At 41.6% G+C, this 27,166-nt stretch overlaps 1 protein-coding gene across 5 annotated transcripts in view; it reads left to right on the top strand.

The window, feature by feature from the left end:
• SYK (spleen associated tyrosine kinase) overlaps positions 1-27,166 on the top strand; it is a 97,513-nt gene that overhangs the window by 64,024 nt on the left and 6,323 nt on the right. For 3 of the 5 annotated variants that reach the window (XM_050945789.1, XM_050945786.1, XM_050945787.1), the window contains 7 exons: positions 5,946-6,033; positions 7,463-7,640; positions 10,144-10,353; positions 10,776-10,965; positions 13,021-13,161; positions 13,633-13,745; positions 26,286-26,740. In XM_050945789.1, coding sequence (XP_050801746.1) covers positions 5,946-6,033; positions 7,463-7,640; positions 10,144-10,353; positions 10,776-10,965; positions 13,021-13,161; positions 13,633-13,745; positions 26,286-26,478 — 1,113 coding nt within the window. In that variant the 3' untranslated portion in view covers positions 26,479-26,740. Of the gene's footprint in view, positions 1-5,945; positions 6,034-7,462; positions 7,641-10,143; positions 10,354-10,775; positions 10,966-13,020; positions 13,162-13,632; positions 13,746-15,801; positions 18,806-26,285; positions 26,741-27,166 lie in introns of those variants that run through there. The other 2 variants (XR_007773391.1, XM_050945790.1) reach the window with 2 other exon arrangements.

Here is a 27,166-nt window from a genome sequence, read left to right as displayed (position 1 = left end):
AACGTAGAAGTGGCATGTTTTCGGTCCTGCCCCGGACCTTCCGTTTGCTTCTTTGGTTTTCTGGTAGGCTTGTCTGAGCTCCTTAACTTTCATGCGGCACTGCACTGAGTCCCTGGTGTGGCCTTTCTCCATCATAGCCTTGGAAATTTTTTCAAATGTTTTTTCATTTCGTCTTTTGGAACAGAGTTCTGTTAGCACAGAATCCTCTCCCCATATAGCGATCAGATCCAGTACCTACTGTGCGGTCCATGCTGGAGCTCTGTTTTGATTCTCAGGAAACTGCATTGTTACCTGTGCTGATGAGCTCTGTGTGGTAACCTGTGCTGGTGAGCTCTCTATGCTGGCCAAACAGGAAATGAAATTCAAAAGTTTGAGAGACTTTTCCTGTCTACCTAGCCAGTGCATCTGAGTTCAGATTGCTGTCCAGAGCGGTCACAGTGGTGCACTGTGGGATACCGCCCAGAGGCCAATACCCTCGATTTGCGGCCACACTAACCCTAATCCAATATGGCAATACCGATTTCAGTGCTACTCCTCTCGTCAGAGAGGAGTACAGAAACCAGTTTAAAGAGCCCTTTATATCGATATAAAGGGCCTCGTTGTGTGGACGAGTGCAGAGTTAAATCGGTTTAACTCTGCTAAAATCGGTATAAACGCGTAGTGTAGACCAGGCCTCACTTGCACACAGGATCACAGGGGATGTAGAATGGAACTCTGCAAAGAGCACCATCAAGATATAACAGTAGTTGCTGGACATCACCGGGTCTATAAGCACTCAGCAACAAAAGATTTTTAGCCAACCACTAGCATCCTTATCTGTTCCTTCTTCAGCAATCAATACACCTTCTAATCAGCGGTATTGCAGACAGATTATGCTACCATCATTGATTCCTGACTTTCATTTTAGGTGAATATCAACCATCCTAACCAATGCATTAATTGTGTTTCATAAGACAAAGTATTGTTGTATTATCTTATATTTCATAGAAAAGTCTGTGTCCAAGAATTTAAGAAAGAGATATTCAAAGGCAGAAATGGGAGTTAGATGCACCAAACTCCTGTTGGCTTTAAGTGGAAGTTAGGCATATAACTCTCATTTCTGCCTTAGAAAATTTCTCCTTGAAAAATTTCCTTCAACATGTAGTCCCTTAAGAGGCTAAAGACATTCTTGTTTTGCCACATTTATTCTTTCAGAACTAAACTTCTAGCACCAGTGGCTGGCTAATACACAACAGTTCAGGATTTCTTCTCACTCCTTCAGAAACAAATGTGTGTGTGGTTATCAGGCAGGATCTTGCCAGTTTACAGATTGACAGCCCAGAATCAAACTACCTTGTGAGATTTGGGATGAAAATGTGGACTGTTCCAGGGAAACTACAACTCTGTTCACTGTGGCAATATAATACATGTTAAATTACAGACGGAGAAAACCTCTCCACTGAAATACCTGCCTTTCAATGCTATTATATATTTACTAGTGTTTTCTCTAGTCTATTGTTAAAAGTTCTAAGTGATAGTGCTTCCACTACTTCCCTTGGAAGACTGTTTCCCCAGTGGGATACATCTATTGTGAGAAAGCTTTTCCCTCTTGCTAAATTTTCCTTTCTCAGTTTCATGCCATCACAACTGGTGATTCCAGTAAGAACCAGCATTTGATGGAAGATTATGGAATCCTAGTGGTATGATCATACAATGATCTCCAGAAACTGCCACATGGCAGCTTCAACCATATTAATTACTGTACTCCAGTCTCTCTCATGCACTTTGACAGTGGAAGGTAAATATTGTGGGGGAAAATGGGGTAGAATTAAATAAGACTTCTGTTGTCTTCAAAGGGTGCAGAACATAGGCCCAAATGTGCAAAGTGCGTGGCTCTCAAGTTAGTGCTAGTAAAGGCAGCCTTGTCTTGTGACACATATGGATTGCAGAATCACATTTTGAGAGGTTGTTGTGCAGCAAAATAATGTCTGGTGGCTGCAGTATAGCATCAAAGCAAATAGTCTGTACTTTTGTGTGGCTGTTGTGAAGACAACTGCAGTCCTGGAGAGCAGTTTTTGTTGTTTTATGCACGTATTTGTAAGGAAAGCCTGACATTTTTAGGAAATGGGAGGTAGCTTCTGAAACCTGATTTGATAGCCATTTAACATTACATGTCTGAGTACTCAATAAAAATGCAAGTTTTAAGATGATGCAAAATTACAACTCATGCTCAAAAATTAACATACTGAGCTGGAGGTCAAAATTTTTATTTCGACTTCATTAATTAGGAAGATTATTATTTCTCCTTAATTACATCCAGAAGTTTCTAGATTGTGCATTTTAAAAAGTTAAAAAATGGATCGTTTGATTTTATATCTTAATGTCAAACCAAAATGTTTCCTGGTAGCTTCTTCGGTGCCTCAAAATAGACAGTTCAAACATTCATTTCGAGTCAAGTTTAGACAAAGGAAGTCCAAGTCACCTGGCAAAAAAGAAAATTTAAATCAACTAGTGCCATCTAGTGGGGGCTAACATGTCTTAGACGTGTCTGGTGCTTGCTTAACTAGTAAGGTCTGAGTGCTAACCTGTTGGTGTTTGGGTTATGAATATTAGTAAGTGAAAGAGGCAGAATACTTCCATACATAAATTTAGATCAGGTACAAATCGAATATCTTACTAATTATCAAAATGCAAAAATAATTACTTTTTAATCTTTCATAATTTTACCTCTTTATGATTCAGGCTCCAGGTTTGTATTACTATCAAGCAATTATTTGGCTCATAGTTTCAATTAGCAAGTTCCAGTCCACTAGAAATTCTGAGCTTATCATTTTTAAGCCCTTTCCCCATTTATATCACATTTCTCCTGAGCCTCTGTTCGAGGAAGAAAAATTGTGCATAAAATCTTTGCTCATCTAAAAAGCAAAGAGGTCTGCTGAATTTAGCAGCAGCAATAACTCCCTGTTATGCAAACACAATAATTGTACAAGCTCTAGAGAACATTCAGCCAATCATATAAAGAAGTAAAATGAGACTGCCATACTGCATTGGTTATCTGGGAGCTACAGCTATGGCAAAAGGGCTTTACTTAATCATGACTATAGAAAAGATTTCCTGCAACGGCTTTTAAAGTAAGCATCAGGAAACGTTTCAAGGCATTGAGTTCACAACTTCCCATGCTTAGCACAGTCGTACAAATCCAAGTACTTTTGGTGTAGCGCTGGGCACCCTCAACTCCCTCTGAACAACTTCCAACTGTAAGTTGCAGTCATGTGACAATGGCAACCTCACCCAAGGTAGTCTGCAGCCTATAGTCCCCAGACAATTTCACCAGACCCACACATCTTTGAGTAAATGTTTTATTTGCTGTGCTAAGTAACAATTCCTAGTGTAAGCAGGACAAAAAGGAGCTATTTTTAAAATGCCTCTGTTTCTCTGAAATTGAAGAGCCCACCTCTGCTATGCATTTCAGAACTCCTTGCTTCCAACTTTGCTGCAAATGCTGCACTGCCAAAAGAAGAAACATCCTTCCCAAGCAGCCTCTCAACAACTTTACTGGGCAATGGCCCCTTTTTTTCAATCCTTCTCTTCCATGCCTCTTTTGACTGGATCATTTATAGCCTGTTGTAACTGACAGTAAAAGGAATACTAGAAGAAATTAGGACTGACCTTCTGTGCTCTGACACTCTATCCCTAAATCAGCCAAACAGCCTCTCTCCAATCTCTTTCACTTCACCGTTCCCCTACATCTCCCATTGCTCATCTATCGTCTGATCTTTTTTTTTTTTTTAAACCTTCCTTTCAACCTCTTTTCTTCCCCCTTCATCACATCATTTCATTTCTTCCTCCTGGCTTCCCCATCTTCTTCTTCCTAGCCTCCCATCTCCCTTCCTCTTCTCCCTTAAAAATGGGGCATACTGCTTTCCCTCATGGTCAGTCTCCTCCCCTAGCTCCTGCTGCCATGAATGAGCTCCTACAGCACAATCTTTTAGGTGAACAGTTGAAATGAGAACCCAGTAAATCATATTCTATTTACTTTTTAATTTTGTTCCTCTTTTCTCTTTGTGGAATGTCTAATATTAACTCTCTCCTTTTGCTTTGCTGAATTTGTGGTCAGGATGCTTTTAGTAAAACTCCATGACCTAGATAAAAACGTGACCCCCATAAAGTGAAGTAACATATGCCAAGGAAACATAGGCCTTAATTCCTAGGTCTGGAAGGACTCACTCGCCCTAGGACCCAAAGTTAGGATTGGAGAAGAGAGACAAATGTGGTTTTGTAGTATCTTCGTGGCTTCACAATTCTGGAGCTGACCAAGGGCCAGTTTGGCCCCTGGAATATGTCAGAGCAGCCTCAGGAATGCTCTAATTTGTTCCTGTTTGCATATAGTCCTAAGGGGACTCTCCAGCCACCTGGACAAACCAGACTGTGAAATGTTCTGGGCATTTCTGATGTAGCCTACCATGCCCCAATACCACAGCTGTGCGGGGAATATAGACCTACTATGCCGGTACAGTGGCGCAAATGGACCATGGTAGACCTGAGGAGATCAAGCTAACCCATTATTTGGAGCTTCCTCTACAAGTTTATATAGTAAAACCTTTTCTGTATACCCGATTGGGCAAAATTATTTCTTTAGGTTTTGGTTGGCAATACCTCCTGAACGATGGCTGCTTTTCTTATGAAATGCTATTACTGAGAGGTATAAAAGGTAGTGTACCAGTTAATGGATCTGAACTGCTTAGTATTTCTGAAGTTCTGTTTATCCTAACTTGAAAACTATGGCTGTTTTGTTTGTGCCATCAAAAATAAAAGTTGCAGGTATAAAGAGAGCTTTTAAAAACAGTAATATATTCCAATATGTATAAAACATGCCATCTACTGTTTTTCAAGTACAATATATTTGTTATATATTGGATCCTTGCAAACATTTCTTGGTGTCTGAGTATCAATAGCTGTATAACTCACTTCTGAGAATGTGAATTCCATTGGTTGGCTTATACCATTCAAAGCCATCTTTCATATTATTGCTGCAACATCAGCTATGATCTTTTCAGAGAATAGAAGAAATCTAGGGCTCAGCTGCAAGGTAACTGGTTGTAGCTCCTGGATCCTGAAGCTGGTTCTATAACAGTTCTAGAATAGATTTAGAGCAGTTTGGGGATTTATCTAATCTAGGTTGACTGCCAATGGCCCTAAAGGGGCCATCTACCAGCCAAGGATCACTGGAACACACTTCACACCAGCCATATTCCCTCCTAGCCCTAGCACTCCCCTACAGCAAAGTTTGCAGTGGGGGTGGCATAACTGGCTCCACATCTGCTGGAGATTTCCCCCATCCTGGAGAGGTAGAGTGAATTTCTGACCCCTTTGTGCAATGAGACAAGCACAAAGGGGACTGAGTAGGGCATAGAATCTGGCCCATAATTTTTGATTCCCTAAGAGTATTAAAATCATCCCTATCTATCTTTGTTTTCCTCAAAATAGTGGAATTGAAGCCATTTCTACAATATGTGCATTGACAATAGATAGATATATTTTTTGTGCTCAGAATTTCTGTATGGCCTGGGTTTGGAGAGACTTAATTAGGGGGTAAAAAAATTAAAAGAAAAATATTGAGGACTTCCAGTGTTACACTGAAATAGGATTTGAAAACTGCATGTAAATTAAAATGACCACAGGATAAGATTTGTGCATAAACCATTAAAGTTAATTCTCTCAGAATCAATGCTCTGAAATATTTGCAGTAACTTGTTCTGCTTTAGCAGCATATGTTTTATTTGGCCTGCATATTTACTCAAGCAATAACCTGAAGAATGAGAGAAGCTTGGTTTGACCCCTTTCTTACTCTCTAATTCTCCACCTACATCTTTCTAGCATTCATTATGCCATAATCTCCTGAAAAAAAATGCTTTCAAAGGCACCATTTCTTAAGCAAACTGAAAAATTCTATTTGTGTGCTGCAGTTTCATCCATCCATTCCCCATGATGATTCAGCATCTTTTAATCCTTATGTGCTGCAGAGGACGAGAGCTCTAATGGGAGCTGAACAAGGTAGGCAGAGATGTTATGACAATACCAAAATCTTTACCTCTCCCTGCCAATAGTAATCACTACCAAGCCCAGACATACAGCAGATCCTTCCTTCTTCTCTCCCGTTCCCATGGCTCCTTGACACATAGTCTGAGGTTGCATGGAACCCCACTGCATTCTCCACTCTCTTCCCGTGAGCAGCAACACATTGACACAGCATCCTGGTCAGAGGAGTTGGTATAATATGAATAACAGCTTGTGGGTGCTTTAGTGATAGCTTGTTTTCCCTCTTTGGGCATTAACAGCCCAGGGCTCAGTGCTGACATAATGCCCTTTACATATGGATAAGAGCTCTGACAGATAATTCAGTGTTTGTTCAGTAACAGCATTGCTGTCAACTTTTAAAGTTTGTGAACATTTCAACAAATGTAGACATTTCAAACCATTTAAAAATGATTACTACTTATGGGCTAGATTCTACCACATGCATCTTCAGGCATGTCAGATGGATGAAGAGGGGCTCTGCAGCATCTGGAACCTGAGGAAAGTTTCCCCAGCAGTGCTTCTGCACATGCCTGCTGTACCACCCTTGAAAAAGAGTGCAGAATATTATACACACGCACATACACTCCTAAAGTTTGAGACCTTTGGTTGTAGAGGTGCAAGTGGTCGCCTAATTTTATTTCCAGAATCTTCATCACCAGTCATGATGTAAAAGAAGGAAAAAACCCAGCTTGGACTTTCGGATGCCAGGTTGATTAGGGCTGGCAGTTAGTAAAATATCATGTTTCTTTTAAACAGAGAAAATTAGATCTGGAAATCATTCTGACAAACACAGAAGTGCATGATGCCAGTTTTACCAGAAAAGCACTGTTTTTTTTAAGTTGATGACTGTGTATATTTATGTAGAATGGAAAGGGTAACGGCATACAAATAAGATGTCACTGTATAAATGAACTTTTTCCCAAGATTATGCAATCTATCAGAATATGAGCCCAGGCTAACATTTACGATGACACATACAGCAGAGTACTTCCACAAGGAAATTCTTCACTTATTTGTAACATTCTATTTATATTTCAAGTATACAAAGCTATAAAAAAAAAAATTGCACATCAGTGTGCCCACAAGGACAGTGCAGGTAGTGATGACAAATGCTACACTTTCTGCTGCTGGTGGTAGTAGAAAGGAAAATAAGTTGATAAAAAGATGAGGTAGATTACCATTCTTACCCCCAATGCGCCCCCTAATGTGAGAAGTGCCATGTGTGTATGAAGCTATCAGGAGCTGGGCTTTTTTTTAAGCAAATACTCATACATCTAAACCAAAGGTATGAGTGACAATTCTGATCACCTACACTGTGAATACAGTAGGTGTGAAAGCACGAACTACAATAAGTAACAGACATACTAGCTGTAATTTGGTGACTTGTTCATTGGTTTAAATGCAGGAGATCAGAGGGATGCCTTGCCCATGGACACAGAAGTCTATGAAAGTCCATATGCAGATCCAGAGGAGATAAAACCAAAAAATGTCTCACTAGACAGAAAAATGCTGTCTCTGGAAGAAGGAGAACTTGGCTCTGGTAACTTTGGTACTGTAAAGAAAGGGCTCTATATGATGAAAAAGTAAGTTTTTACTACCATTTCATTTAGTGTGACAAAATGTTTTACATACAGTAACTGAGGGTGCAATTCACACACATTTCTCTCTCTGTGTCCAAATATCTAAGCTTCATGTACTCCCCCGGGGGGTGCGGTCATGGTATTGCCACCTCATTTCTGTGTTGCTTTCAGAGCGGGGCAGCTGGAGAGTGGCAGCTCTTGGCTGGGCACCCAACTCTGAAGGCAGCACCACTGTCAGCAGCAGCACAGAAGTGAGGTGGCATGGTATGGGGGGAGGGTTCATTGCTTTTTGTGAGGGGCCAGGGCTGGTCTTATGGGTGGACAATGTGGGTGACCACCCATGGTGCCATGGTCAGGTGAGTGACATAGTCACTGCACGCACACACATACAGCCAGCGCAAGGTCCCTTTAACCCCCATGTGCTGGGCTCAGAGCCATGGAGGGGCAGGGCTGGGGGATCTCCCACTTTGTGCCAGGCTCCAGCTGCTAGTCCTAGCTGGGCTGGGCAGGGACAGTACTTCCTTTTCCCTTGCACAGGCTGCTCCTGGGGCCAGGTCAGACCCAACTCCAGGAAGCTCCATGGCTGCTAGCTGGGAGCCCAGCTCTGAAGGCAGCGCTGCCACCAGCAGCAGTGCAGAAACAAGGGTGACAGTACCACCACCCCCCACAGTAGCCTTGCAACTGCCCCCCATGACCCTCTTTTGGATTGGGACCAGTGTTTCCTCTAATTTTTCCCACTCATGTGCGGAATGAATTTTGTTATGTGCACCAATATGGAGGGGATGTGTGACACATGTAACACATCCCTTCCATATTGGTGTATATAACAACATTCATGTGGTGGGGAGTGGGGCCGACGGGTTTGGAGTTTGGGAGGGGGCTCAGGGCTGGGGCAGAGAGTTGGGTGCAGGGGTCTGAGGGCTCCAGCTGGGGGTGTGGGCTCTGGGGTAGGGCTGGGGATGAAGGGTTTGGGATGGAGGAGGGTGCACTGGAGCTATGTTGGGGAGAGAGGACTCCCCTCAGTTCTCTTTCCCTGCAGCAGCACCTGGGCTGCTGGGGAGAGGCATTTCTCCCTGCTGCAGCAGCTCTGGGGCTGGAGCCACATGATAGGTGCCTCTCCCCTGCAGGCCAGGTTGGGGCTGGGTTCAGGCCAGGAAGGGATGTCTCAGCAGTCCAAGCTGGGGCTGGGAGAGGGGTGCCATGGCAGATTGGGGACTGGGCTAGGTTTGGGGCAGAGGAGGGGTGCCCCTCCCCCAGCCAGAGCAGGTCCCCGGACAGGTTCTCTGCACACCTGCGGAGCACTAAGAAGGCTACTGCGCAGATTACAGGGAACTTAGGTCAGGCCCATAATGATTACAACACTGTGAAATTTCAGATTTAAATATCTGGAACTGTGAAATTTATGATTTTTAAAATCCTATGATCATAAAATTTACCAAAATGGACCGTGAATTTGTTGGGCCCAAATTATGACCGTTTACCACTGTTCTCCAGACAATGACTTTCCCATTCAATTGCACGTGCTGTAAGTTACAGCAGCCTTCCCTGACTGCCCTGTCTGCCACTGTGCTGACTAGAGTCTCTGGAGCGCTACATACTCCTGTCTTGCCCTCAGCACACCAGTCCGTCCCACCCACCCACCCACACACACAGGACCGGCGCTAGGGTTTCTCGCGCCGTAGGCACACGGCCATGTCGCCACCCCCCGCGCTGATCCTGCGGCTCCAGTGGAGCTGTCGTAATCATTCCTGCGGAGGGTCCGCTGGTCCGCGGCTCCAGTGGAGCTGCCGCACTGGTGCCTGCGGGCGGTCCACCAGAGTTGCGCGAGCAGCCGACCATCCGCAGGCACGACTGCGGCATCTCCACCAGAGCCACAGACCAGCGGACCCTCTGCAGGTATGCCTGCGGCAGGTCAACCGGAGCCACCTTCCCCCGCCCCCCGGCAAAATGCTGCCCCCCCGAATAATCCTGGTTCCCTAGGCGATTGCTTAGGCTGCCTAAATGGTAGCGCTGGCCCTGCACCCACAACACCATATCAACATTCCCTTTTACCAGGGCTTCTGAAGTGGTCTTTGGAAGGCAGCCTTATAGCTATTTTCCATGTGCCTGCATCAGGGAAATCCTCCCCCAGCCAGACACAGGGCTTTCAGGGCCCCTTCATGCTGCTTCAGGCCTTTTATCCAATGTAAAGGGGCGAGAGTGGGAATGAGGATCTTGCAGTTGTTTATAAGACCCTTCTCTTGGATGTGTGTGCATTTTTCCTATGATTCCTTCAATTCTATCTTTCATTCAGCTGTCTTCACCCATTGTAAGAGATACTCTTGTTACACTTCTTTGCCTTTCAGTGCCAAAAATAATTCAAAAGTCCCAATTGTATCACTTCTAATCTCCACTATAAACCTAGAAGTGTCAAAGTCAGTATACGATAACACTTGAGAAAATTGTGTGTATGTGCAAGTTAGAATTTTTGTTACAAGTAATTCCACAACTAGACTTTCTTTTATAGGGGTGCCAAGCCAGTAGCTGTAAAAATTCTTAAGAATGAGAATAATGATCCAGCCATAAAGGATGAATTACTGAGAGAAGCCAACGTAATGCAGCAACTGGATAACCCATACATTGTCAGAATGATAGGCATATGTGAAGCTGAGTCCTGGATGTTAGTGATGGAGATGGCGGAACTTGGACCATTAAATAAATTTTTACAGAAAAACCGGTATGTTGGCTTTGAGTACATTTTATACGGTTTTGTCAAAAAAGGAAACGAGATTGGTATGTTCTTTTTAAAAAAAAATTGAATACTAATGAAAAGGGCTCCTTTCTTAAATCTACAGTGTGGAAGGCTACTGTAAGACTCCTATGTATCAAACATTTTCTGATGAAAGTGCCACATTTTTGAATAAAAGAAACATTTCCAAATGCCCCACTATCAATGGCTTGTTAATCTGAGCATACAACTCTTATATTTGTTCAGGAGCCACTTCTGTCATCAGTACTAATTAAAGCTTATTAAAACATAAATGAACATGACGACCCATATGATGCGAGGAAGGTCATTTAATGAATTTGTACAGTAGCTCCATTAAAAGTAATGAAAATGAACTACTGACCTCTTACAGACCCAATTATGACTTTCAGACATGTCAAGGACAAGAATATAACAGAGCTGGTGCATCAGGTTTCCATGGGGATGAAGTACTTGGAAGAAAACAATTTTGTACACAGGGATTTGGCTGCAAGAAATGTGTTGCTGGTCACCCAACATTATGCCAAAATTAGTGACTTTGGACTTTCCAAAGCTCTTGCTTCTGATGAGAATTATTACAAGGTAAGATTAGTACAAGGTATATGACTTTGATAGTGATGTGATTTTTTTTTTAATGGAATGATTTTCAGCTAAAGTTGAAATACAGAACATATTTTATTATTTTATTAAAAGAAAGGAATGGCCTTACTGAAATGGATAGAGCTGGTTGGGGGGGAAAAAAATCCATAGAAATTTTTTTGGTTTGGGCCTAAAGGCAAAAACTTTTCAGATTTTATTTTTTGATTACAAGTCAAAGTTTTCCATGGAAAGCAGACACTTTCCTTGTTTCTTTTGTTTAGTCAAAAGCCCAATTTACTGTTGAAAAACAGTTTCAACTAAAAATGTTTGACCAGCCCTAGAAATGGACTCTGCTACAGAATAGTGTCAATCCATTTTCATATATTTTGCACCCAAACTCTTTCAACATCATCAACCAAAACTAAACCTAACACTGTCCATATTATTGACATATGATGATTCATTTTGGGTGGGGGTTGAATGAAAACAGTTTGGTCAAATGATGGCTAAATAAATCCTTCTTTAGAGGGACCATTCAGTTCAGTTTTAAGTGAATTATACAGCCTGCATCCAAAGGAAAGGAAATGACTACCAAGTTTCATAAAAATATAACAGTCCATGGGTCTCTAGGGAGACCTTTGGGCCCATCATGTCTTCTTTTAATTCCCTTATCTTTTGTTCTGATTTTTGCTCCCCTTGTTCCCAACACAAAAAGGTTTTATTGTTTTTAAGCTGGCCTGTTGGATCTCATTTTAGCCCTAGACATTCTGCTCTTCAGGAAATACAACACCCCTGTGGAAGCATTTTCAGATGAACTTATGATACCAACTTCTCCTCATGCCTTTCACTGCTCTGTCTTCCTTGTCAAAATGTCTGCAGGGCTAGGTGACTAGCCAGATATGCATGTAAGGCCTTGCAATTCAAGTCATTCCTTGTCCCTGCCCTCTCCTCCTCTTCCTCCTACTCAGTTGATTTATCATCATAGGTAAGTTAGAGGCCAACGTGCAGGAAGTCAGGTGTTTCTCTCACATGAGCAGTAGTGTTAAGAAAAGTGTGAGGATGCTCATTACGATTGGTGTTGGGGAGCCACAAACAGTAGAAATATGTTTTTAATTACAGTTAAAATGTTTGGGATCAGGATAAGCTCTTTAAAAGCACAATTTGTCTCCAGTGAAGAGAGGACCTTAATTGAGGGCATGTCTACACTACCCCACTACATTGACATAATTACTCGACCTCTGCCAGAGGCCACCATAGCAAGGTGTGGACAGCACTTTAAGCCAATGTAACTTATGTCACTCAAGTGTGTCATTTTCACACCCCTGAGTGACTTAAGTTACATGGACTTATGCAGTAGTATAGACAGCCCTGAAGAGTCGATGACAAAGTTGCATTCCTCTTTCCCATGAAAAGCAGAGTGGAGTTTCACAGTGACATTGCCTTGTGATAACTTGGTATTGCCACAGAATAGTGTTAAGAAACAATCAGATTGCAACTCAGTATCAGATTGCAATACTATCAGTCCCTATGCTGTTTTGAGGCAAAAGGGAATCTCTGCTTGAGGCCAAGTTCTGCCTTGAAGCAAGTATGAGCCTCAGGTTAATTGAGTATGTCTCAGGTTGTGCGAATGAAACTTGATATGAAAACCTTTATTTTTAAAAGAGTGACAGAAGGATTGAATGTTTAAATAAAAGAACAGCATGCAGTAGATGCCATTAAAAACACGACCAAAAATCATTTGCAGGTAAATTTACCTTTACTGTGGTATTCATGGTATTCCTGTGCTAGAACATAGAGTGTGGAATACTGTGAATAGCACAGTAACAACTCCATGGATGCTACTACAAAATGTCTCTTTTATAGCAAATATGCCATCTTGTGTGTGTGTGTGTGTGTGTGTGTGTGTGTGTGTGTGTGTGTGTGTGTGTGTGTGTGTGTGTATAAAATCAGTTTGATGGCATTGATTTACATTTCTTCAGTTAACATGGCGTATTTGAATTTTGATGAGAACTATAATTGTTTCCACTGCCTGCTTTTTCTTTTGTGACTCATTTTTAGGCACAAAGTCATGGGAAATGGCCAGTCAAGTGGTATGCTCCAGAATGTATGAACTTCTACAAATTTTCTAGCAAGAGTGATGTTTGGAGCTTTGGAGTTCTAATGTGGGAAGCATTTTCCTATGGGCAAAAGCCATATAAGGTCAGTATTTTTTTTTCAATTATGTTTTTGTTAAAGTTAGTGAAAAGTAATGACCTCACACATGTATATGTGCAGGTGCACGCGCACACACATATCTGATAGATCCATTCTTCTGCAATAAATGAGTCTCCCATGCCAGGGCAATTCCCAGCTACCCATTTGTGGAAGCTCGATGAAGCACATGGGCTATAGTGTGCAGGGTCGCCCAGAGGACTCAGGGGATCTAAGGCAAAGCAATTTCGGGGGTCCCTTCCAGAAAAAAAAGTTGCAATACTATAGAATACTATATTCTTGTGGGGGCCCCTGCAGGACCCAGGGCCTGGCGCAAATTGCCCCAGTCCCCACCCTCCCTGCCCTAGGCGGTCCTGATAGTGTGACTCAGAAGTTTGATGTGTCTACACCTCTCATATGCTAAGTGACAGCACGGGTGATGTACTCTATCTGCAACTGAGGCTTTATCGTTCTGTTTAGGGAATGAAAGGAAGTGAAGTTGCCCAGATGATTGAAAGAGGAGAGCGAATGGAATCTCCTGAGGCTTGTCCAACTGAGGTCTATGACTTAATGAAACTGTGTTGGACATACAAGTAAGTATAATGTGACATTTTATCTCCTGTTGATATTTCTTAGGCAGACTAGCTAATATGGAGAAAGAAAACAAGAGACATTTGAAAACACATACTTTCAGCTGATGTTTTAATTAGAAACAATAAGCTGTAATCTTCAGGCAGTCCATCATGTTTTCAGATAACCACAAGTTGCTGTGGAAGTATATGCATTTACCCTCTATCTATCAAACAAAAAATATATCCAATTTCAAATGTGATATTTTCCACACTGATTAAACAAGAATAAGGCCTAAAAATGTTCTGGCCAAAAAATAGGGTTTCATCAAAATCAAAATTGTTCACAGGAAAATGTCACTTTTGATCATATTTTTAACAATTTTTTTTGTTCCATTTCAATTTTTGAAAACAAGAAAATTTCTAACTATCAGATATTTTCCCAGCCCCTCCCCCCCGACCACCTGAATGCAATAGAATAAGAGATGTCTAGATTTTTTTCTGTATTTTATTTCCCCTCCTCTATCTTTTCAAAACACCCTCAACTTTGGAAAAGTTATTAAGAGGCAAAAAGAAAAAAAATTAACTCTTTTAAGACTGAAGTTTTGAAAAGTTACAGAATGGCTGAGTTAGTTTCATTTTTCCACTCTATAGTTTTTCCAAAGTTGAAGAAATTTAGAAAATTTAAAGCATAAAAACTCACCCTGACCTGGACATTCCTTTTATTGCACTGTGTGATAAATATTCAAAAATTTAACATTTGAAATATTTTTACTTTGGAAAAAAAAAATTTTTAAGTTCTTCATTTAGAACTCTGTGAAGTGGAAACAACTTGCAAAACATTTCAAATTTTGATTTTTTTTCCTCCCCATATTTTGTCTACCTCCTATAAAATAAATATCAGACTCTGTGTGGACTACAGTGGCTATGCAGTCTTTTGGAGTCTTCGAATTTAAACTCAAATTATTTAAATTTATGCTTTTAATGCTTCAAAATCAGCCAAGGTGAGAAGGCGGGTTCCTAAACAACTTCTACAAATTCAGTGTTCCCGCAAGACAATACAAAAATCATATTGTATGCATCACAGGTACATTTCAAAAAGATAGTCTTCTACAAATGAAAGCAATGGGCCAAACTCTGCTTTCAGTTACATTGGCATAAACTAGGAGAAGTTCCTTTCAGTTTACATCAGTAAATAATTGAAAGCAGAATTTAGTGGATGGTATGTCATGGTGGGAACACAGTCTTTGTGAGCTCAGTGCTTCTGGAAATAACAACAAACATAATGAGCTTCACAGAAATATAGATTCTTTCTTATAATAAGCCTGACTTTCTTCCCTGATTAATTCAGTGAATGCCATAAACAGTTGTTGATCACATCAGAATCACTTCTGTCAGGATTAATTGCAAAGTCTTAAACATTTAATTATGACATAATAGAATAAATATATTATGAGAGAGCTGATTATTATATCCGTGAAATAAATGTACTGGGGAAAATGCTAAGGACAATGCACCTGTGCTTGAAAAGGAATTCTATAGCCATATGAAGTAAATTGATCCGTGTATAATGTAAATTTCACAAGGACATGTTCTCATTTTAATCAGTTGCCTGAATTAATAGTGGGTAAAAGGAACACATTCTAGCCACATATCCAGGACCATTCTCAGAGATGATCAGAAGCAGTTCCAGGGCTGTGGTCATAGCTCTCATTATGAGTCAGATGGTGCACTGTGTGGATTATCTTCCACACCTTACATCTGAAATAGATGAGGTAGAAGGTTAAGGGGAGAAAGTTTTATCATTTCATGCACAGGTGTATCAATGACTCTGGCTACATATAGTAATAGGTAATATATTGCATTGTCTACGTGATGGATTAGTTGATCTGGATGTACTTTAGTGTGACAATCACCATTTGGTGTTCTCTCTGGTGGTAATTCTAATAAAATAATCTTGGCCATTTACATGAACCGTCAGCAAAGTCTAGAGCTATAAGGAGATGGAACAGTGGTCCAAAGGCCATTCCTTTCACAGCTTTCCAATTGCTGTACAGTCATATCTCTCTTCCTCTTACAGGGTTGATGAGCGACCTGGATTTTCTGCTGTTGAGCTCAGACTACGTAACTACTATTATGACATTTCACATTAACAATGTGGATACTATGGAACTTATGCGCACTTTGGTCTGCTGCAAGCCCCCTTCTGAAAATGAAAGCCAAAAGTTTTAGCTTTAGAAAACATCATGACTTCAGTTTGGTACTGCTGAAGCTCTTTATGTTGTCAAAGTTCAAAGCAAAGCCCTTTGTAATAGATGCCTTTACTTGCTTTCAGTGCAATTTCCGGCCCATACATATCTTTTAAAAAACAGACATTGCTACACTGTGTGCAGCAAAGACAGCACAAAAGAGCTTTAGAATTCTACTAAATTAAGTTTGTTTTATTTTACATACAGCCTTCTTGTCTGTAGAGGGAGGAGTGTGTATTGCAAATTCTATTTTGTCTCTTTCATCACTCTTCCTCTGATGCCTATATCTGAATATAGAGCCAGCATAAAAGCCTTGCTACTAATTTTCTCACTACTGGTATTTACCCTAAAAATTGCTCAGAAGTTCCTAAGCTGAAATCCTCTCAAAGTTAAAAGCCCTACACTCCCCTGCAGTAATGCAAGTAGAGAGGAAACAGAATTTGTGAATCCCTGCCATGTGACAAGGAAGCATCAATTCCCCTCTGAATTATCCTCTTTCCTCTGCCCCCACCTCTTTTTATTCAGGACTCCCCAGCTTGTCTAGGGGCATAGTTATATATGCAGGAGGAGTTCTTGGGGCATACTCCATTCTAGAAGATGGGGTAACAATGCCTCAGTTAATGTTGCTCAGTATTAAACTTATTGTCTGTGCCTGCATTAGCTGAGAGAGCATTGGGTGGCCAATGGAAGCATTTCCTTTTCTGTCTTACCTTTGTCCTCTTCCTCCAACGTCTTAACAGATTCCCTATGTTGTATGCCAAACAGTCACCACCCCCTCTTTCAAATACCTCCTTTTCCACAACACCCATCCATCCAACTTCCACAGTTTCCAAGGCCAGAAGGGACCATAGTGATCATCTAGTCAGAGCTCCAACACAGGCCATACAACTTCCCCAAAATTCCTAGAGCATACCTTTTACAAGATCCGGTCTTGATTTAAACATTGTCAGTGATTAGAGGATCCACCATGACCATTGGTAAAGTGTTCCCATGGCTAATTACTCCTGCTGTCAAAAAATGACATCTTATTTCCATTCTGAATTTGTCTATCTTTAACTTCCAGCCATTAGATTGTTTTACACCTTCCTCTGCTGGATTGAGAAGCCCATTATTAAATATTTGTTCCCCATCTAGATACTTAATCGAGTCACCTCTTAACCTTCTCTTTGTTAAACTAAATAGATTGAGCTAGAAGGCATATTTTGTATCCTTAAATCATTCTCATGGCTCTTCTCTGACCCCTCTTCAATTTATCAATATACTTCTTGAATTGTAGGTACCAGCACTCTTAATATTTTATAACAACATTGCATAAAAAGGGAGCTCAAAAGACATTTGAAGTGCAACCAGTTTTTCACTTCTCACTCTGCAGGAATTAGAGCATCCCCACCCCCAATCCCTTTATCCCAAGGGATGCATCTGCCTCAATTTCATTATCTTTGCCATTCCCATAATGTTAGTGTGTGTGATACCATTATAGCTTTCATCTTGCATTAGATTGTAAACCCTTCAGGAAGAAGTCTTTGTCTTTCTGTTCGTTTGCAATGCCCCAAACTATCTCTGGCACTGTATAAAGATGATAAATCATAGAGTTCCCGTCATTGTTCCCTATTATATACTTTTCTCCAGTCTCATTTTAAATATTCCAAATTTATCCTGATATGTAGCCTAAGTTTTCATAACATTTCTTAATTACAGCACCATACTCCAATATTAATTTTGAGCCCTGTATTCAATCCTAAATAATTCTTGGTGTTTACACCTTCCAAATATATGTAGACTATTCTTATAAGATAACTAGTTCCCAAAATTAATTTATTGGCATGTACATAAATTGGTACACATTTTATTTTTACAGGAAATACGGGTATGTAAAGGTACTGAAGAATATTGTTTAAGGCTTGATATATTTATTTCTATGTCTTTTCAGAACATATATATTTTACCATAAAATTAACTGGGTATTTTAAAATTTAGTTTAGATGATATTTTTGTCCTTTGAAAAAGAAATTGGTTAAACGGTGCCAATGTTTCAAACATAGAAGAGGGTTATAGGAGTTTGGTTTCCATTGTGACATATTTGTAGGTCCTGCAGATCTAGTGTAAGAAAATTTGTTTCTTTTTACTAAATTAAGGATAAATGGCCTACATCTTCAAAAGTGACTAGTTATTTTTCAATGCCTTAGTTTTGAGGTGTCCAATGGAAGACATTGTAAAGGTTCCTGATATTTAGAGACACTCAAAACCATGAGCTGCTTTTGAAAATGAAGACCATTTATCTTTATCCAAGTGGGACCAATGTGTAAATTGGTTGGTTTGAAAAGCTAGATATCTCAGCATCTGTTTGTCTGCATGGCCACATTGTCCAGAAGTTGCCGCTGTTTGATTTTTGAGCACTCACTTTTGCACAGAAAATTTAGAATCTCCATGTGTGGTAATCCACCTGTTCATGTAAATTGGATGTAAATCAAAAACAAGTGAGATTTAAGTATAAATCCCATCACCAAGCAAGTGCTATAATTCCACATGCTCTTGGACCTTCTGAGAGCATGGCCTAATGTGACAAGGCTTGGAAGGATCAACCTCCTCCAATTTCTTTTTTTAAACATTTTTAAAAGTGAAGAAAGATCCTGATTAGTAGTATTTTATTGTTTTTTAGCTTTGCCATAAAAGCCTACAGTGTATGAATACAAAGTTTTATGACCTAAATGAATATATTATTAAACTGAAATTAAAGGTATTATTTTGTAAAAGGTTTGGTTGTAATAAGAATCTTTTTAAAAAATATATTTGACTGTGATAGAAAACAGGTAATAAAAATAATTATAACCATTATTGATACAAGGTAGAGAATATGTGTTTGTCAAATTACTGTGATTGTTTATTTTGAGCCAGATTGTCATTCCCTTAGTCAGGCCTGGTCTACACCTGCACTCTGAGAGACATAATTAGGTCAACCTAACCCCCACTGTACATGCTGATAGGTTACTGGAGGAATTCTTCCTTGCACTTAGTTACCACCTCTCGGAGAGATGTATTTATTACACTGATGGAAAAGTATAATCTCTAAGATTATGATTTATGTAAAGCATTCGATATCATGTCAGTGACCATCTGTTTTAATCACTTGCATCTTTTTACTTAGTTGTATTCTGCTCCCACTCACTCATCCCTCTTCATTGCTTACTTAAAGAAACTGAAAAGAACCAGTGTGTAGGTAAACTGTAAATATATCGAGAAATACACCAACTGAAGATTTTTTTTTAAAACTAGGAACCAAAAATAATACCCATAAATTTCATGAACTAAAATAATTACAACTAGAACTGGTAACAGGTGCAGACTAAACATCTGAAACTATCTCTCTATTTTTAAATGTTCAATAATTATATTCCTCAATCTGTTAGTCATTTAGAATTGTGCTGATCCAGCTGTAAGAAACACATCTTGCCAGCAGATGGCAGTGATTGAATAGATTTAATCCTCTTAATACTCTCTTATTCTCTAAATACTTTTACCTTTTATTTTCTGTAACTACCTTTAATTTAATTTGCATTTTCACTTTGATTATACATTTAGAAAAAAGTAAGTAATTAAATAAATCCATCACTTCCCCTACCATTTGAGTGCAGCCAACTCTGGGATAAAACATGACAGTTGTTGGAGCACACAGTAACACACTGCACACGTTAGAGCAAGAAGAAAAGAATATTGTAACTAAGTGAATGAGAGTGGAAATCTTAGGCTTGCTGTATGTAATTTCCTGCAATAAATTTTGTCCAGGAAAATGCACCTCTAATTCTTGCAAAAAGTATCGTGGGCTATTTTAATGACCATAGCAAAGGAAAGCATCTCAGGGAATCCTGTGGCACGTTATAGACTAACAGACGTTTTGGAGCATGAGCTTTCGTGGGTGAATGCATGCATCCGACGAAGTGGGTATTCACCCACAAAAGCTCATGCTCCAAAACATCTGTTAGTCTATAAGGTGCCACAGGATTCTTTGCTGCTTTTACAGATCCAGACTAACACGGCTACCCCTCTGATACTTGACACCTCAGGGAGTACAGCCAGCCTTCAGAGCTTGAGTACTGACTCAGAAGGATGCATGCCACCTATCAAATCAATACCTCCATGCCTGGAGCATCCAGTCATTCCATGAAAGTCTCCTATCCCATCGAAGCACTACTGAATGTTGCTTCGCTCATGAATTTTAACAAAACTGGCACGTCAGTCTCGGGTAGCGTAGCTTGCCTCTAGAAACATAAATGAAAGTAACGGTATTAAATAACATTCTATCAATTTTAGCATAGCTATCTCAGGTTAGGGTAATTAGTTATAGCAATCACCCACATTTCCCCTGAGCCTTAGCCCTACCTATTAGTTGAGGTGAATAGCAGCTAGATACCTTAACATACACAGAAATATTCACTGAGCCTAGTCATTGCCTTTTTTGAATGGCTGAGAGATTCACCTTTTCCTTCAGTCACCTCAGCTTTTCCACAGAGTGCCACACCTTGATGGACCATCACACTCATAGCTCTCATTTCCATGAACTCCTTTACAGCCAGCAGGTATAAATATACCGATACAAAGACTGCCCATCATATTAATTGCTTTACATTGCCATACGAACATCCCTCTGGGCCAGAGGAATGCCCTGAGGGAGAGGATGCAGCACTAGCCTCCCAGTGCTTCTGCTCAGCGCCAGATGCTGGGGAAGGGGCATGAAAGAGGTGTTGCAATGGCTGCCTTCCCCTTTTCAAAACAAAGATTCAAAAGCACAGCAATCATTTGGCACACAGACAAAAACTACAATATTAGGAGTGCAGTTGCTTCTTTGAAGACATGACTGCACTACTGTGAGTGAACATAAATGGTTTTCTTTTCCACATTTGGAATAAAATATTGCTGGTTTGTGCAATATTTGTTCTCTACAACAGCAATATCACTAAAACCATTATGCTCATGCTAAGCGGAAAATCTGGTAAAAGGAAACTTTTTTCAATTGTGCCCACCATGTATTTGAAATGTTGGCCAAAAAAAAACCAAACCCCCAAAACCTTGCCCTTCTATTTTGCCCTCTTGTATTTAGCAACCACTTTTTTAAAAAATGAAGTTCAAATGGATATGTCTCTGGTTCTTCTTCTTTTGTTTGTGTGCCGGTTTTATCAATGCCACCAGGATGCAGGGCAGTTCTAGCAAACCCATTTGTTGTGCTCTTCCTGCAGGCTCTGCAGAGACAAGCCAGAAACACTATGCAGCCTACAAAACAATGGCTATTGTGTTTTGATTTTTTATTTCTTGGAGAAGCAAGAAAGTGAGGGGTAGGAATGGGTTTATGAGCGACAGCGATGTATTACAGAAACAGAGCATCATTTAAGCTTTCCCTTATTCCCTTGCAGATTATAACAATTGTAAAACAGGGCACATGGAGCATGCCTGGTGTGGGTCAGAGCTGAGAGTGCCAAACTCAGGGTGGACTGATAAAGCAGGCCAGTCACACCCCCAAAGCAGGTGGCTTATTCTATAATTAGCTTTACCAAACCAGTAACAACATGAGCTTCTATAGCACAACACTGGATAACATGAAGCCAAAACAGTCCCCTTAGGTAATCCAGCCCTTATTAACACCAAGGCACCTGGTCTTTATGATGAAAGGTTACTGAAAAACAGATTCCTCATCTATAAAGTTCTTCCAATCCCAGAGGATCAGACACTTCCCCAGGTCAAGATATAGCTCAGATCCCAAAACTACGCTTGTATCCAATCCTTTAGCACCTAAAAACTAAAGGTTTAATAATATAAAAATAAAAGAAGAGTTATTAAATGGTTAAGGAGTCACATACATTACCATTTGATTTTCAGAGTTTGCAGGTCAGGATAATATCACTGATGTAAAATCTTCTAACTTTTTATAGTGCTTCCTGTCTTACCCGAGTACTTAATTGGGTTTTCAGATCCCAGTTCTACTTTATTACTCCACTCCTTGATATCTGAGTAGTTAGGCACATGCCTTGTTTGCTGGATATCAGGTAGGGGTTCTGCACACTGCGATACACAGCTACTGTATGACACTTGGCAAAGTAATTGTAAAAACCCGGGCCAAACAAGATATTGTATATTGCATGGCTGCTCCTGTCTTTTTAGAATGCTAGTCCAGCTCCTTTTTCTTTAGACATTCAATTGTAGGCTCTGCTCTTGCTGTGCTATTGCAGAACCCTGTGTGGCTCAGGTACTGTTTTTAAATTCTTCAATAGACCATGACTCTGTCCATCCACTCACAGAAAGTGAAAGGGCTTAGACACTATGGATTGTAAGTCTGGCATTCTTGACGCATTCATAGATTTTGCATATATTGAGCGGGTAGAACAAGTACTGATTCTTCTTAGTGATACAGTGCTGCATAATTTAGGTTAAAGGATGAAGTATTGAGTAAGTCATGTTTCAGAAAGTCACCCTCAGTTGTCTGATTGTATCCACTTTAATGCAAAACAGAACTTGCAGTACACAATTTCAAAGCTCACAATTTGTTCCCAAAGCTCCCACAGCTGCTTCTGTGCCAGCCTTTTTTTTTTTTTTTTTTTGCAATTCTTTAGTTACATCTAAACTGTTCCTTTAAAAAATCTGACTATTTTATACCTGTATATTTAAATTCCTAGCTGTTCAGTTTGTTCAGCAGATACTTTATTACAGTATATATTGTATACAATGCATGCAGGCTGTAAAGTAATCCTGAAATCAAGCCTCTGATTTATATTTCTGGAAATCTAATAGCTGATCTGAACTCTATCTGTTACGTACTTGCTGTATTCAGCAGAAGTGGGGGGAAAGTTAAATGTTTTCTATAGGAGTCAAAATGAGTAGTTTTCTTCTGCTTTGAGACATAAGAAGATGCTGTTTCTTATGATCAGCTTTTTTATTCACAAGTTTATTCAGGGCCTTGAGGGCCATTGCCACTGTAAACCGAGACAAAAAGAGACATTTTCTGTGACGTGTGGAAGAAAGAATGAAATCTTAGTTACCAACAATACTAGAATATGAATATTATTCCCAGAAAGCTGGGGTTTTTGAGGGGAGGCAGGGAGTTCTGCAAGAGCAGAGTTTTTGCACGGCCATCTTTTAAGAAATCCTAATGAGCTGGAACACCTGGGGTTCTAGTGTTGCTCTTTTCCCTGGGCGTTAGTAGAATTTTGTCCAAATCGTTTTACCAGTCCAGCTGGTAAAAGGTCTGTGTAATGCTTGAAGGGTCTCTATCACTTTGGAAGAGTGACAGTTCACAGGCAGGGCACAATTATGCCAGAGCTCCCCTCTGTAGTTCCTGAAAGGATATCCTCACAGACAAGGCTCCTCTTAGTTTTCGGCATGGTCTGCTCCACCACAATGGGAGAGGAGAGCACAAACTGAGGGGTTGTTTGTCAAGGCCCCCATGCATAGAACCCGCTGCGGGAGTTGCAGGATGGTGTACTCACACACAGTTCTCTGCTTGTGTGTGAGGCGGGGGTTGAGGCCTCTCTCCTCCTGGATGGCTCTCAGCCCATTGAAAGAAAGGGAGCTCTGGGCTGCAAAGGAAGGAGGCCTCAGCCTTCCCAACGAGCACTGAGGGCATGCCCTATGGGGATGGCTCCTACCGTTACCACCCAGAATGGGGCAATGGTCCTGCAGCTCTGAGTCACGTTGACTCCCGAACAGTACAATATCAGGCAAGCAGAGCTGTTTCAGGAAGCAAATAAGAGTGCCAACAAGGAGGAATAAGTAGCTATGAAATATACTGGTTGCAGTTGCCTGCTACCTGTATAAACAAAACACAGCTTTGCCCTGGAAAACAGAGTGACAAGAGAATGTTCTATGGTTGGTTCCTCTGGTGCAATAGCTGTTTTGGATAATGTCCTATCTTAATGTACATGTACTTTGCTTGCAGTTTTGTACAGGACATAACGTACTAAAACAAGCAGCAGTGAAGACAGAGGCTGTGTGTTGACTAGTCAGAGTTCTGCCATAAAATGCAAGGATGAGGCTTGTATTTTCCTCCATATGTTCTTAGTTTATTTCCCCTACTATTTTGAAATATTGTTTGTGTTTCTTGCTTCTCCAAGAAAAATACGTGGGTCTGCTCCTCTTTGCACTCAGGGATCTCAAAGCACTTTACAACAAAGTAACTTAACTACATAAGTTGGGATTATATTGAATAATTAATGCTTCTGCAGTGGCTGAAAATGTAACTGACAAGTATTTAATATATTTAAACATATACAATATTTAAAATTCATATTATATTTGTAGACAAATACTATGTAAAGATGGAGTTAAGGGTGAGAGTATATAAATTATAAGTTCCTGGGTAAGAGCTGATTTTTGTTCTGTTTGTGAAGGGTCCAGCACGAGATCCTGTGACGAGGGATGCTACAGTAATACGAATGAATAATAATAATAGGTATCAGTCACAGAGGCTGAAATCTATTACAGAGATGTGGCAATTATTCCCAAACCAAACATCATAAACCTGTGAAGTTCCGAGTTAAGCTTTGACATTAAAAGATATATCCAAATGTGTTAAGGTATAGAAACATAGTGGAATAGAGGGCAGAGAGCAATGGCAATCTCAGGGGAAATCCTCCCCTCAAACCCTTCAGGCCCCCACTGCCTCCCTAATTGAAGTTTTTACCCCCTCTCCTCACATCCAAGGCACCTCCCCCCAGTTTAGGAAGGGAAGTCAGATGGGGACAGAGTCAACTGTCCTGCCAGAGGGTGAATATGGGTAATGAAGGAGGATATTCAAGGGAGGTTGGTACATGCTGTATCCCATGCCTTAGCTGAAGTATTTTAAGCCTCCAGAGCTGCCTGCATTGAGGGACAGGAAAAAATTGCAATAAGCCTCCCTTGTACGCTGGTCATGCCTTGTCTCATGAGCTGGGTTGCGAAGGGGCACTATGTAGGTGGGCATGCCACCATACCCTGGCTGTGCCCTGTTACCACAAGGGGGCATTGTGAAGCTGCAGCTGCCATTCTTATTACCTTGGTAGTGCTCAATCTGTCAAACCTCATACCAGGGAGCACTGTGCTGCATGCGTTACTCCCCTCCCTACCCACTCGTGTTGCTTCTCCCCAGACAGACACTAGGGGGTGCTGGGATTCCTTGGCTGCATCACTTCATACCCTGGTCAGCCCTGCATTTCTAGATTACTGCTAGGGAGTTCTGTGTTGCTGGGGCAGCTGCTCTTCATAGCCCAGCTGTGATTTAGCTCTCCCTCATAGACAAGGGGTAGCATAGGCCGGGGAAGGCTGTGCCTCCCCAAACAGCCTGGTGTGGCTCCACCCACACTCTACCCCACCCCCATGCTCCCTCCTGCCTGCTTCAGTTCCCTGCCTGCTCTTCTATGGCTGAGAGACTGGGGCCCGTGCACACAAGGCTCAAGGCTGGGCAGGTGCTGCCCATCCAGCACTCTGGAGTTTGGGGTGCTCCCACCTGGCCATGTGTTCTGGACTCCAGCAGGGGAGGGGCCTTGCACGGAGGCGGAGGGACCTGGGGCTAGCTTCCCCCAAAGGTGCATTCACTAGCCGCCCATATGCTCCCTTCTTGTTCTATGGCACTGGTTCTCAAACTGTGGGTCAGGACCCAAAGCAAGGCACAACCAAGTTTGAATGGAGTCACTAAGGGCGGGTAGGGCTCAGGTTATAGGCCCCTGTGTGAGACTGAAGTACTTGGTCTTTGGCTGTCCCCCACCACCCCCCGCTCAAGGCCACAGGACTTGGAAGGGCTCAGGCTTCAGTTTCCCCCCTACTGGGGTCATGTAGTAATTTTTGTTGTCAGAAAGGAATTGTGATGCAATGAAGTTTGAGAACCCTTGTTCTATGGAATGCATAAGTATGTGTAGGGGAGGAATGCAGTCATAATCTAAATAGACACAATAGACTAAGGGCCAGTTTTTCTGCTCAATTACTGATGTGTAAATGTGGAGTAACGAGACTCACGTTAATGGAGTTACTCCACATTTACACTGGCATTACTGAGCTTGAATTTGGTCTATTGGGTAGGAGAAAATAAGATTAGTCCAATTTTATACATGAGGAAACTGAGGCAGAAAGCTGAAGTGATTTGCTTGAGGTCATACAGGAAGTGTGTGGCAGAACAGCTAAAGGAGTCCTGACTTATTCTCTTGGTTATCATGTAAGAGCCCACTCTCCATAAACAGCTGAGTCTTAACTCCTGGCATCCTGCCTGTTCTAACTACTAAATCACACCAAAGGGTGGAATCAGGACTACCCCTCCATGTTTCATAAGCCCTATCAACCCCTCCCCTCTCTTTCCTCTTAGAACAGAACCCAGCTGTATTGACAACCCAGCTCAACAGCTCCTCCCATTGGCTTTCTGCAGCACTCCAGAGCTGGCTACATTCCTGCTCCCTCCATACCCAGTGGGAGCTTTGATAAACATAAGCCTGAAAATAGAGCTGAGGAGTCCACCAGACAGCAGCCAAAAACAGCATAGTGTCAGGATCCTGCATTGAGCTGGCCTGGACCTGTTCATGTTTGGGTGGGACGCCTCCAGTCCCACATCCAGGTATTTACCAGCTGTCCTGCCCCTGGAAATCCTAGATTTGGGAGTAGGGTTGCCAACTTTCTAATTGTAGAAACTCAGACATCCTTGCCCTGCCCCTTGTCCCAAGGCCCCGCCCATTCTCCAAGGCCCTGCCCCAGATCACACAATTCCCCCTCCCTCCATTGCTTGCTCTCACACACACACCCCTCCCCCGCTCACTTTCACCATGCTGGGGCAGGGGGAGGTGAGGGCTTTGACTGAGGGTGCAGACTCTGGGGATGAGGGGTTTGGGGCCTGACGGGTGGGGGTTGAGGGTCTGGACTGGGGCTTAGGAGTTGGGAGTGTGGGAGGAGATTGGGGGTGCAGGAGGGGGCTCCAGGATGGGGCCAAGGGTGGGAAGGGGTTTTGGGCTGGGGCAGGGGTATGGGAGGGGGTGTGGCGTATAGGCTGTGGGTGGCTCTGGCTGGGTGGCTTTGGGGAAGCCCTTACATAGCAGCCACACCAGCACTGCTCTGGCATTTCCCAGCGCTCAGAGGTTGCACTCTCTGCCATGAATCCTGGACGCACGGCTTGGCCAGTGCACCAAGGACACAAGTTTATCCTGTTCTCCGGAATGGGGGCGGGGGGAAATGGGGAACAAATTCCCCACAAGTGCC

Source organism: Gopherus flavomarginatus, chromosome 3 (assembly GCF_025201925.1).
Source record: "Gopherus flavomarginatus isolate rGopFla2 chromosome 3, rGopFla2.mat.asm, whole genome shotgun sequence".
Lineage (NCBI taxonomy): Eukaryota > Metazoa > Chordata > Testudines > Testudinidae > Gopherus > Gopherus flavomarginatus.
The sequence above is the reverse complement of the archived record's forward strand: the minus strand, read 5'-3'. Positions and strand labels throughout refer to the sequence as shown.